The sequence below is a fragment of the Lethenteron reissneri genome, chromosome 70, assembly GCF_015708825.2.
Source record: "Lethenteron reissneri isolate LAM-NWPU_2019-01 chromosome 70, ASM1570882v1, whole genome shotgun sequence".
NCBI classification, from domain to species: Eukaryota; Metazoa; Chordata; class Hyperoartia; order Petromyzontiformes; family Petromyzontidae; genus Lethenteron; species Lethenteron reissneri.
In genome coordinates this window covers 3711018-3724769 of record NC_083848.1, presented here as the reverse complement: position 1 = coordinate 3724769, position 13752 = coordinate 3711018, and the positions used below count along the sequence as shown (strand labels likewise).

The following is a 13752-nucleotide window of genomic DNA, read 5'->3' as shown; positions in this document are numbered from 1 at the left end:
CAGTCACCCTCACACTACACAGCACACACACACACCAGTCACCCTCCTACACACACACAGAGTCACCTCCTACACACCACACAGTCACCCTCCTACACACACACAGTCACCCTCCTACACACACCAGTCACCCTCCTACACACACACACACAGAGTCACCCTCCTACACACACACACAGTCACCCTCCTACACACACACAGTCACCCTCCTACACACACCACAAACTCACCCTCCTACACACACACACAGTCACCTCCTACACACACACACAGTCCCCCCTACACACACACAGTCACCCTCCTACACACACACAGTCACCCTCCTACACACACACACAGTCACCCTCCTACACACACCAGTCACCCTCCTACACACACACCACCCTCCTACACACACACACTCACCCTCCTACACACACACAGTCACCCTCCTACACACACACACACAGAGTCACCCTCCTACACACACACACTCACCCTCCTACACACACACAGTCACCCTCCTACACACACACACAGTCACCCTCCTACACACACACAGTCACCCCTCCTACACACACACAGTCACCCTCCTACACACCACAGTCACCCTCCTACACACACACAGTCACCCTCCTACACACACACACGTCACCCTCCTACACACACACAGTCACCCTCCTACACACACACACAGTCACCCTCCTACACCACACACACAGTCACCCTCCTACACACACACACACAGTCACCTCCTACACCACAGTCACCCTCCTACACCACACACAGTCACCCTCCTACACACACACACACAGTGACACACAACAACAACAACAACAACCGCCATTCGCCACTAAGTGGTGGTGACGTCACCATGACGCTTGTGCCAGGCCAAGTGCACCTTGAGGCCACGTGAAGTGTCGAACGCCCGCTGGCAGGAGGTCACGGGGCAGACTGAGCAGGTGCCACGGGTCGACTGACCGAGATGACCGAGATGACTGGCTGATGCACCACCTGTGCCCCCTACTGTACCAACTTGCTGTGCTTTAGCCATCCGGCGCTCCGCTCGTTGTTGTGAGCATCGCTCCTCCGCCCTCCGTTGTTGTTGGAGGGCGACTGCCTCCAACTGCCCAGTAGCGTCCTTCACGAGCCTCCTCCACACACACACACAGTCACCCTCCTACACACACACAAACACACAGTCACCCTCCTATTGTTGTTGTTCGAACGGTCTGACCCCCGTGCCCCTTACTGGAACATCGCTTGACAAAGAGCTTTACAGCGCTTCAGATTCCCTCCTCCTGCCGCTGCAGTCGAAATAAAGATTCTGATTGTGTGACGAGAGACTCGGTGTGCAAGCCTGTCCCCAGGGATGTCACGGTGGCTATGAGACGTTGACTACCTCGCCTGGTGTGCAGGAGGTCGTGGGTTCGATCTTGACCCTGACGATGTCTGAGTGAGTGGGTGAGATGTTGACTACCTCGCCTGGTGTACAGGAGGTCGTGGGTTTGATCTTGACCCTGACGATGTCTGAGTGGGTGAGATGTTGACTACCTCGCCTGGTGTACAGGAGGTCGTGGGTTCCATCCATATTTGTAGTCTGCGAGGTAGTCAACATCTCACCACTCACTCAGACATCGTCAGGGTGAGTGATGGAACCCACAACCTCCTGAACACCAGGCGAGGTCGTCAACATCTCACTCACTCACTCAGACATCGCCAGGGACTGGGGTGGAACCACGACCTCCTGTGTAACAGGCGAGGTAGTCAACATCTCACTCACTCAGACATTGTCAGGGTGATGGATGGAACCCACGACCTCCTGTACACCAGGCGAGGTAGTCAACATCTCACTCAATCACTCAGACATCGTCAAGGTGAGGGTGGAATCCACGACCTCCTGTGTACCAGGCGAGTCAACATCTCACCACTCACTCAGACATCGTCAGGCTGAGGGATGGAACCCACGAGCTCCTGTACACCAGGCGAGGTAGTCAACATCTCATAGCCACTGTGATGATGAGAGCGCAGACTCCAACCATCGTATCGAAGGCCCCATTTTTTTTTTAAATATCAGTTTACAGATCCTCAGGGTGTCAATGGGAGAGTGGTGGATGGAGGTGGAGGATGTGGGGGAGGTGGTGATGGTGGTAGTGGTTGAGTGGTGGTGATAAGTGGTGGTGGTGGTGGTAGTGGCGGTGGTGGGTTGGTGGTGGTAGTGGTTGATGTGGTGGTGGTGTGGTGGTGGTGAGGTGGTGGTAGTGGTGGTGTAGGTGGTGAGTGAGGTGGTGGTGTAGGTGGCGGCGATAGTGTTGTGGTGTTGAATGGAGGTGATGGTGGTAGTGGTGGAGGTGGTGGTAGTGGTGGTGGTTGAGTGAATGTGGTGGCGGTGGTGTGGCGTTCAGCGGTGAATGGTCGCTGCTGTTGTTGCTGCCGCTGCTGTTGTTGGTGGTGGTGGTGGTAGGTGATTAGTGAATGTGGTGGCGGTGGTGGTGGCGTTCAGCAGTGAATGGTCGCTGCTGTTGTTGCTGCTGCTGCTGTTATTGTTGCTGCTGTTGTTGTTGTTGTTGCTGCTATTGTTGTTGTTGGTGGTGTCGCTGTCAGGCACCGCGTCTCCAGGAGGAGTCTCTTGCTCTCCAGGATGTCGCTGAGCCAGCGCTCACGGAACACAGAGATCCCCGGCCTGCCGCAGGGCCAAACGAGACGTGCACACAACAACAACAACACAACAACATAACAACACAACAACACAACAACAACATCAACAGCACCACAACAATATCAACACCACAACAACATCAACACCACAACAACATCATCAACAACACAACAACAACACAACAACAACGACACAACAACAACAACACAACACAACAACGACACACCAACAACAACACAACAACAACACAACAATATCAACACCACAACAACAACACAACAACAACAACCGCCGTTCGCCGCTAAGTGGCGGTGACGTCACCACGATGCTTGTGCCACGCTAGGTGCACGTTGAGGCCACGTAAAGTGTCTAATGCCCGCTGGCAGGAGGAGGTCACGGGACAGACCCAGCAGGCGTGTGTGGTGTGTGCGGTGCGTGTATGTTGTGTGTATGGTGTGTGTGCGGTGTGTGTATGGTGTGTGTGTATGGTGTGTGTGGTGTGTGTATGGTGTGTGTGCGGTGTGTGTATGGTGTGTGTGTATGGTGTGTGTGGTGTGTGTATGTGTGTTGGGTTGTGTGTGTGTGTGTTGTGGTGGTGTGTGTGGTGTGGTGTGTGTTGTGTGTATGGTGTGTGTGGTGTGTGTGTGTGGAGTGTGTATGGGTGGTTGGTGTGTGTATGTGTGTGTGTGTTGTGTGTATGGTGTGTGTGTATGGTGTGTATGTTGTGTGTGTGCGTGTGTGTATGGTGTGTGTGTATGGTGTGTGTGGTGTGTGTATGTGTGTGTGTTGTGGTGTGTGTGTTTGTGGTGTGTGTGTGTTGTGTGGTGTGTGTGTGTGTGTGTGTTGTGTGTATGGTGTGTGTGTGTGTGTGGAGTGTGTATGGTGTGGTTGGTGTGTGTATGGTGTGTGTGTTGTGTGTATGTGTGTGTTGTGTGTATGTTGTATGTATGTGTGTGTGGTGTGTGTATGGTGTGTGTGTTGTGGTGTGTGTGTTGTGTGGTGTGTGTGTTTTGTGTGGTGGTGGTGTGTGTTGTGTGTATGGTGTGTGTGGTGTGTGTGTGTGGATGTGTATTGTGTGGTTGGTGTGTGTATGGTGTGTGCGTGGTGTGTGTGTTGTGTGTATGTGTGTGGTGTGTGTGTTGTATGGTGTGTGTATGGTGTGTGTGTTGTGGTGTGTGTGTGTTGTGTGTGTGGGTTGGTGTGTGTGTTGTGTGTATGGTGTGTGTGGTTTGTGTGGTGGAGTGTGTTGGTGTGGTTGGTGGTGTTGGTGGTGTGTGCGTGGTGTGTGTGTGTTGTGGTGTTGGTGTGTTGGTGTGTGTGTGTTGTGTGTATGGTGTGTGTGTGTATGTTGGTGTGTGTGGTGTGTGTATGGTGTGTGTTGTGTGGTGTGTGTGGTGTGTGTGTTGTGTGTATGTGTGTGTTGTGTGTGTGGTGTGGTGTGTGTGTGTGTTGTGTGTATGGTGTGGTGTGTGTGTCTGTGTGTATGGGGTGTGTGTGTAGTGTACTCTATGTAGTGTATAGTGTTGGGTATAGTGTGTAATGTAGTGTCCTATGCCCTGACCCTAGCCCTGACCCTATAGCCCTGACACTATAGCCCTGACCCTATAGCCCTGACCCTATAGCCCTGACCCTATAGCCCTGACACTATAGCCCTGACCCTATAGCCCTGACACTATAGCCCTGACCCTATAGCCCTGACCCTATAGCCCTGACACTATAGCCCTGACCCTATAGCCCTGACCCTATAGCCCTGACACTATAGCCCTGACCCTATAGCCCTGACCCTATAGCCCTGACACTATAGCCCTGACCCTATAGCCCTGACCCTATAGCCCTGACCCTATAGCCCTGACACTATAGCCCTGACCCTATAGCCCTGACCCTATAGCCCTGACCCTATAGCCCTGACACTATAGCCCTGACCCTATGGGCCTCTCCAACGAGAGTGACGAACTCGCAACGAACCGGCCGCCTCACCGGATTGGTCCCTTCAGGCGGGCGGCCATTGTGACGACGCGTCTGACGCTCCCCCCACCACTCCCCCCCCCCACCACCCCCCACTAGCCCCCCACCCCCCCACCCCCCTCACCTGTGGACGAGGCCGCTGCCCTCGAAGGTGAAGGACACCTCCACGGAGTCCTGGCGGGAAGCCACAAACAGCACAAGATGGAGAAATCTCTCACTCACAAGATGGAGAAATCTCTCACAAGATGGAGAAATCTCTCACTCACAAGATGGAGAAATCTCTCACTCACAAGATGGAGAAATCTCTCACTCACAAGATGGAGAAATCTCTCACTCACAAGATGGAGAAATCTCTCACTCACAAGATGGAGAAATCTCTCACTCACAAGATGGAGAAACTCTCACTCACAAGATGGAGAAATCTCTCACTCACAAGATGGAGAAATCTCTCACTCACAAGATGGAGAAATCTCTCACTCACAAGATGGAGAAATCTCTCACTCACAAGATGGAGAAATCTCTCACTCACAAGATGGAGAAATCTCTCACTCACAAGATGGAGAAACTCTCACTCACAAGATGGAGAAATCTCTCACTCACAAGATGGAGAAATCTCTCACTCACAAGATGGAGAAATCTCTCACTCACAAGATGGAGAAATCTCTCACTCACAAGATGGAGAAATCTCTCACTCACAAGATGGAGAAATCTCTCACTCACAAGATGGAGAAATCTCTCACCCAAGATGGAGAAATCTCACTCACAAGATGGAGAAATCTCTCACTCACAATGGAGAAACTCTCACTCACAAGATGGAGAAATCTCTCACTCACAAGATGGAGAAATCTCTCACTCACAAGATGGAGAAATCTCTCACTCACAATGGAGAAATCTCTCACTCACAAGATGGAGAAATCCTCACCACAAGATGGAGAAATCTCACTCACAAGATGGAGAAATCTCTCACTCACAAGATGGAGAAATCTCACCACAAGATGGAGAAATCTCTCACTCACAAGATGGAGAAATCTCTCACTCACAAGATGGAGAAATCTCTCACTCACAAGATGGAGAAATCTCTCACTCACAAGATGGAGAAATCTCTCACTCACAAGATGGAGAAATCTCTCACCCACAAGATGGAGAAATCTCTCACTCACAAGATGGAGAAATCTCTCACCACAAGATGGAGAAATCTCACTCACAAGATGGAGAAATCTCTCACTCACAAGATGGAGAAACTCTCACTCACAAGATGGAGAAATCTCTCACTCACAAGATGGAGAAATCTCTCACTCACAAGATGGAGAAATCTCTCACTCACAAGATGGAGAAATCTCTCACTCACAAGATGGAGAAACTCTCACCACAAGATGGAGAAATCTCACTCACAAGATGGAGAAATCTCTCACTCACAAGATGGAGAAATCTCACCACAAGATGGAGAAATCTCTCACTCACAAGATGGAGAAATCTCTCACTCACAAGATGGAGAAATCTCTCACTCACAAGATGGAGAAATCTCTCACTCACAAGATGGAGAAATCTCTCACTCACAAGATGGAGAAATCTCTCACTCACAAGATGGAGAAATCTCTCACTCACAAGATGGAGAAATCTCTCACTCACAAGATGGAGAAATCTCTCACTCACAAGATGGAGAAACCTCTCACTCACAAGATGGAGAAATCTCTCACTCACAAGATGGAGAAATCTCACCCACAAGATGGAGAAATCTCTCACTCACAAGATGGAGAAATCTCTCACTCACAAGATGGAGAAATCTCTCACTCACAAGATGGAGAAATCTCTCACTCACAAGATGGAGAAATCTCTCACCACAAGATGTAGAAATCTCTCACTCACAAGATGGAGAAATCTCTCACCCAAGATGGAGAAATCTCTCACTCACAAGATGGAGAAATCTCTCACTCACAAGATGGAGAAATATCTCACTCACAAGATGGAGAAATCTCTCACCCAAGATGGAGAAACTCTCACCACAAGATGGAGAAATCTCTCACTCACAAGATGGAGAAATCTCTCACTCACAAGATGGAGAAATCTCTCACTCACAAGATGGAGAATCTCACTCACAAGATGGAGAAATCTCACTCACAATGGAGAAATCTCTCACTCACAAGATGGAGAAACCTCTCACTCACAAGATGGAGAAATCTCTCACTCACAAGATGGAGAAATCTCTCACTCACAAGATGAGAAACCTCTCACCACAAGATGGAGAAATCTCTCACCACAAGATGGAGAAATCTCTCACTCACAAGATGGAGAAATCTCACTCACAAGATGGAGAAATCTCTCACTCACAAGATGGAGAAATCTCTCACCACAAGATGGAGAAATCTCTCACCACAAGATGGAGAAATCTCTCACCACAAGATGGAGAAATCTCTCACTCACAAGATGGAGAAACCTCTCACCACAAGATGGAGAAATCTCTCACCCACAAGATGGAGAAATCTCTCACTCACAAGATGAGAATCTCTCACTCACAAGATGGAGAAATCTCTCACTCACAAGATGGAAATCTCTCACCACAAGATGGAGAAATCTCTCACTCACAAGATGGAGAAATCTCTCACTCACAAGATGGAGAAACTCTCACTCACAAGATGGAGAAACCTCACCCACAAGATGGAGAAATCTCTCACTCACAAGATGGAGAAATCTCTCACTCACAAGATGGAGAAATCTCACTCACAAGATGGAGAAATCTCTCACTCACAAGATGGAGAAACTCTCACTCACAAGATGGAGAATCTCTCACTCACAAGATGGAGAAATCTCTCACTCACAAGATGGAGAAATCTCTCACTCACAAGATGGAGAAACCTCTCACTCACAAGATGGAGAAATCTCTCACTCACAAGATGGAGAAACCTCTCACTCACAAGATGGAGAAATCTCTCACTCACAAGATGGAGAAACCTCTCACTCACAAGATGGAAATCTCTCACTCACAAGATGGAGAAATCTCTCACTCACAAGATGGAGAAATCTCTCACTCACAAGATGGAGAAATCCTCACTCACAAGATGGAGAAATCTCTCACCCACAAGATGGAGAAATCTCTCACTCACAAGATGGAGAAATCTCTCACTCACAAGATGGAGAAATCTCTCACTCACAAGATGGAGAAATCTCTCACTCACAAATAAAACTCTCACTCACAAGATGGAGAAATCTCTCACCACAAGATGGAGAATCTCTCACTCACAAGATGGAGAAATCTCACTCACAAGATGGAGAAATCTCTCACTCACAAGATGGAGAAATCTCTCACCACAAGATGGAGAAATCTCTCACCCAAGATGGAGAAATCTCTCACTCACAAGATGGAGAAATCTCTCACTCACAAGATGGAGAAATCTCTCACCCAAGATGGAGAAATCTCTCACTCACAAGATGAGAAATCTCTCACTCACAAGATGGAGAAATCTCTCACTCCAAGATGGAGAAACTCTCACTCACAAGATGGAGAAACTCTCACCACAAGATGGAGAAACTCTCACTCACAAGATGGAGAATCTCTCACTCACAAGATGGAGAAATCTCTCACCCAAGATGGAGAAACCTCTCACTCACAAGATGGAGAAATCTCTCACTCACAAGATGGAGAAACCTCTCACTCACAAGATGGAGAAATCTCTCACTCACAAGATGGAGAAATCTCTCACTCACAAGATGGAGAAATCTCTCACCACAAGATGGAGAAATCTCACTCACAAGATGGAGAAATCTCTCACTCACAAGATGGAGAAATCTCTCACCCACAATGGAGAAACTCTCACTCACAAGATGGAGAAATCTCTCACTCACAAGATGGAGAAATCTCTCACTCACAAGATGGAGAAATCTCTCACCCAAGATGGAGAAATCTCTCACTCACAAGATGGAGAAATCTCTCACTCACAAGATGGAGAAATCTCTCACTCACAAGATGGAGAAATCTCTCACCACAAGATGGAGAAATCTCTCACTCACAAGATGGAGAAATCTCTCACTCACAAGATGGAGAAATCTCTCACAAGATGGAGAAATCTCACTCACAAGATGGAGAAATCTCTCACTCACAAGATGGAGAAATCTCACCACAAGATGGAGAAACCTCTCACTCACAAGATGGAGAAATCTCTCACTCACAAGATGGAGAAATCTCTCACTCACAAGATGGAGAAATCTCTCACTCACAAGATGGAGAAATCTCTCACTCACATGGAGAAATCTCTCACTCACAAGATGGAGAAACTCTCACTCACAAGATGGAGAAATCTCACTCACAAGATGGAGAAATCTCTCACTCACAAGATGGAGAAATCTCTCACTCACAAGATGGAGAAATCTCTCACTCACAAGATGGAGAAACTCTCACCACAAGATGGAGAAATCTCTCACTCACAAGATGGAGAAACTCTCACTCACAAGATGGAGAAATCTCTCACTCACAAGATGGAGAAATCTCTCACTCACAAGATGTAGAAATCTCTCACTCACAAGATGGAGAAATCTCTCACTCACAAGATGGAGAAACTCTCACCACAAGATGGAGAAATCTCACTCACAAGATGGAGAAATCTCTCACTCACAAGATGGAGAAATCCTCACCACAAGATGGAGAAATCTCTCACTCACAAGATGGAGAAATCTCTCACTCACAAGATGGAGAAACTCTCACTCACAAGATGGAGAAATCTCTCACTCACAAGATGGAGAAATCTCTCACTCACAAGATGGAGAAATCTCTCACTCACAAGATGGAGAAATCTCTCACTCACAAGATGTAGAAATCTCTCACTCACAAGATGGAGAAATCTCTCACTCACAAGATGGAGAAATCTCTCACTCACAAGATGGAGAAATCTCTCACTCACAAGATGGAGAAACCTCTCACTCACAAGATGGAGAAATCTCTCACTCACAATGGAGAAATCTCACCACAAGATGGAGAAATCTCTCACTCACAAGATGGAGAAATCTCACTCACAAGATGGAGAAATCTCTCACTCACAAGATGGAGAATCTCTCACTCACAAGATGGAGAAATCTCTCACTCACAAGATGGAGAAATCTCTCACTCACAAGATGGAGAAATCTCTCACCACAAGATGGAGAAATCTCTCACTCACAAGATGGAGAAATCTCACCACAAGATGGAGAAATCTCTCACTCACAAGATGGAGAAATCTCTCACTCACAAGATGGAGAATCTCTCACTCACAAGATGGAGAAATCTCTCACCACAAGATGGAGAAACTCTCACCACAAGATGGAGAAATCTCTCACTCACAAGATGGAGAAATCTCTCACTCACAAGATGGAGAAATCTCTCACTCACAAGATGGAGAAACTCTCACTCACAAGATGGAGAAATCTCACTCACAAGATGGAGAAATCTCTCACTCACAAGATGGAGAAACTCTCACTCACAATGGAGAAATCTCTCACTCACAAGATGGAGAAATCTCTCACCACAAGATGGAGAAATCTCTCACTCACAAGATGGAGAAATCTCTCACTCACAAGATGGAGAAATCTCTCACTCACAAGATGGAGAAACTCTCACTAAAGATGGAGAAACCTCTCACTCACAAGATGGAGAAATCTCTCACTCACAAGATGGAGAAACTCTCACTCACAAGATGGAGAAATCTCTCACCCACAAGATGGAGAAATCTCTCACCACAAGATGAGAAACTCTCACTCACAAGATGGAGAAATCTCTCACTCACAAGATGGAAATCTCTCACTCACAAGATGGAGAAATCTCTCACTCACAAATGGAGAAACTCTCACTCACAAGATGGAGAAATCTCTCACCCAAGATGGAGAAACTCTCACTCACAAGATGGAGAAATCTCTCACCACAAGATGGAGAAATCTCTCACTCACAAGATGGAGAAATCTCTCACTCACAAGATGGAGAAATCTCTCACCACAAGATGGAGAAATCTCTCACTCACAAGATGGAGAAATCTCTCACTCACAAGATGGAGAAATCTCTCACTCCACAAGATGGAGAAACCTCTCACTCACAAGATGGAGAAATCTCTCACTCACAAGATGGAGAAATCTCTCACTCACAAGATGGAGAAATCTCTCACTCACAAGATGGAGAAACTCTCTCACCACAAGATGGAGAAATCTCTCACTCACAAGATGGAGAAATCTCTCACCCACAAGATGTAGAAATCTCTCACCCACAAGATGGAGAAATCTCTCACTCACAAGATGGAGAAATCTCTCACTCACAAGATGTAGAAATCTCTCACCCACAAGATGGAGAAATCTCTCACCCACAAGATGGAGAAATCTCTCACTCACAAGATGGAGAAATCTCTCACTCACAAGATGGAGAAACTCTCACTCACAAGATGGAGAAATCTCTCACTCACAAGATGGAGAAATCTCTCACTCACAAGATGTAGAAATCTCTCACTCACAAGATGTAGAAATCTCTCACTCACAATGGAGAAATCTCTCACTCACAAGATGAGAAATCTCTCACTCACAAATGGAGAAACTCTCACTCACAAGATGGAGAAATCTCTCACTCACAAGATGGAGAATCTCTCACTCACAAGATGGAGAAATCTCTCACTCACAAGATGGAGAAATCTCTCACTCACAAGATGGAGAAATCTCTCACTCACAAAATGGAGAAACCTCTCACTCACAAGATGGAGAAATCTCTCACTCACAAGATGGAGAAATCTCTCACTCACAAGATGGAGAAATCTCTCACTCACAAGATGGAGAAATCACGATGGCCTTCATAGTTGCTGCTCGCTAACAGCACTTGCCCCAACAGTCTGTTAGAGGCTACACGGGGGATCTTTGTCTGTGTGAGGATTGCTACGACGTCATTCACACATTCAACGATGAATGCCAAACCGCCCGTCCCTCCCTCCTTCCCTCCATCCACCACTCCCTCCCTTCCCTCCTTCCTTCCATCTGTCCTTCCTCCCTCCCTCCCCCTCTCTCCTTCCCTACCTCCTTCCTCCCTCTCTCCCTCCCCCCCTCTCTCCCTCCCCCCCTCTCTCCTTCCCTCCCTCCCTCCTTCCTTTCCCCCCTTCTTCCGTCCGTCCATCCGTTCCTTCCTTTCCTGCCTTCCTTCCTTTAGTCCATCAATCCCATCCTTCCTCCCTCCCCCCGTCCCCCACTGCCCCCCCCCCCCGCACCACACCCTCACCGGCGGCCTGCCGCTGGCGACGAGGAGGGTGAAGTGTGTCTGCGCGCTGGCGCTGGGGATGGGGGCATGCGCCGTGGGGAGGCTCCAGGTGACGCGGTAGCGGCAGCGGCGCCCCCACGCGCAGCGCTCCTCGCCCACAAACTCCGTGCAGTGGAGCCACAGCGGGAGCGTCGCCACGTCTGGGGTGGGGGGGTGGTGGGCGAGAGGCGGGGAAGTGAGTGAGAGAGCGAGAAGAGCGAGCGAGAGAGCGAGCGATAGAGCGAGCGAGAGAGCGAGCGAGAGAGAGCGAGCGAGAGAGAGCGAGCGAGAGGAGCGAGCGAGAGAGAGCGAGCGAGAGAGCGAGCGCGAGAGAGCGAGCGAGAGAGAGCGAGCGAGAGAGAGCGAGCGAGAGAGAGCGAGCGAGAGAGCGAGCGAGAGAGAGCGAGCGAGAGAGAGCGAGCGAGAGAGACGAGCGCGAGAGAGCGCGCGAGAGAGCGAGCGAGAGAGACGAGCGAGAGAGAGCGAGCGAGAGAGAGCGAGCACCTTGCCAGGTGCTGCAACTGGCAGTGTGTAGCACCTGGCAAGGTGCAGTAGCACCTGGCAAGGTGGAGCACCTGGCAAGGTGCTGTAGCACCTGGCAATGTGCAGTAGCACCTGGCAAGGTGCAGCACCTGGCAAGGTGCAGCAGCACCTGGCAAGGTGCAGTAGCACCTGGCAAGGTGCAGCAGCACCTGGCAAGGTGCAGTAGCACCTGGCAAGGTGCAGCAGCACCTGGCAAGGTGCAGCACCTGGCAAGGTGCAGGAGCACCTCGCAAGGTGTAGCACCTGGCAAGGTGCAGGAGCACCTCGCAAGGTGTAGCACCTGGCAAGGTGCAGCACCTGGCAAGGTGCAGCACCTGGCAAGGTGTAGCACCTGGCAAGGTGCAGCACCTGGCAAGGTGCAGCACCTGGCAAGGTGCAGTAGCACCTGGCAAGGTGCAGCAGCACCTGGCAAGGTGCAGTAGCACCTGGCAAGGTGTAGCACCTGGCAAGGTGCAGCAGCACCTGGCAAGGTGCAGCACCTGGCATTGTGCACCTAGCAGGTGTCACCTAGCAAGGTGCTGTAGCACCTGGCAAGGTGTAGCACCTGGCAAGGTGTAGCACCTGGCAAGGTGCGCACCTGGCAAGGTGTAGCATCACCTGGCAAGGTGTAGCACCTGGCAAGGTGCAGCACCTGGCAAGGTGCAGTAGCACCTGGCAAGGTGTAGCACCTGGCAAGGTGTAGCACCTGGCAAGGTGCAGTAGCACCTGGCAAGGTGCAGCACCCGGCATTGTGCAGCACCTAGCAAGGTGCAGCACCTAGCAAGGTGCTGTAGCACCTGGCAAGGTGCTGTAGCACCTGGCAAGGTGTAGCACATGGCAAGGTGTAGCACCTGGCAAGGTGCAGCACCTGGCAAGGTGCAGCACCTGGCAAGGTGTAGCATCACCTGGCAAGGTGTAGCATCACCTGGCAAGGTGCAGCACCTGGCAAGGTGTAGCATCACCTGGCAAGGTGCAGCACCTGGCAAGGTGCATCACCTGGAAAGGTGCAGCACCTGGCAAGGTGCAGCACCTGGCAAGGTGGTGTAGCACCTGGCAAGGTGCAGCACCTGGCAAGGTGCTGTAGCACCTGGCAAAGTGTAGCACCTGGCATTGTGCAGCACCCTAGCAAGGTGTAGCACCTGGCAAGGTGCAGTAGCACCTGGCACTACCCTCCCACAGGCTCCAGACTGACGCACAGAGACAGCTGCCGCTGGGGGTGAGAGCTGCCCCGTGCGTGCGGGCGCCGCTCACCGTGGAAACTCCTCGATCTGCCCGCGGCCGACCTCGGCGGTGAACTGGGCGCAGGAGACCCACGCGATGTCCGCCGCGTGGCCTGGCGTCGGCAGGGGGGGGGAGGGGTAAACGACCACCCATCGGGGTTTCAGTAGCAGTAGGGGCA

At 50.0% G+C, this 13752-nt stretch overlaps 1 protein-coding gene across 3 annotated transcripts in view; it reads right to left on the bottom strand.

Moving 5' to 3' along the window:
* Positions 1 to 2296: 2296 nt before the first annotated feature.
* AKAP14 (A-kinase anchoring protein 14) overlaps positions 2297 to 13752 on the bottom strand; it is a 35978-nt gene continuing 24522 nt past the window's right edge. For all 3 annotated transcript variants that reach the window (XM_061579778.1, XM_061579780.1, XM_061579779.1), the window contains one exon: positions 2297 to 2662. In XM_061579778.1, coding sequence (XP_061435762.1) covers positions 2479 to 2662 — 184 coding nt within the window. In that variant the 3' untranslated portion in view covers positions 2297 to 2478. The remainder of the gene's footprint in view (positions 2663 to 13752) is intronic.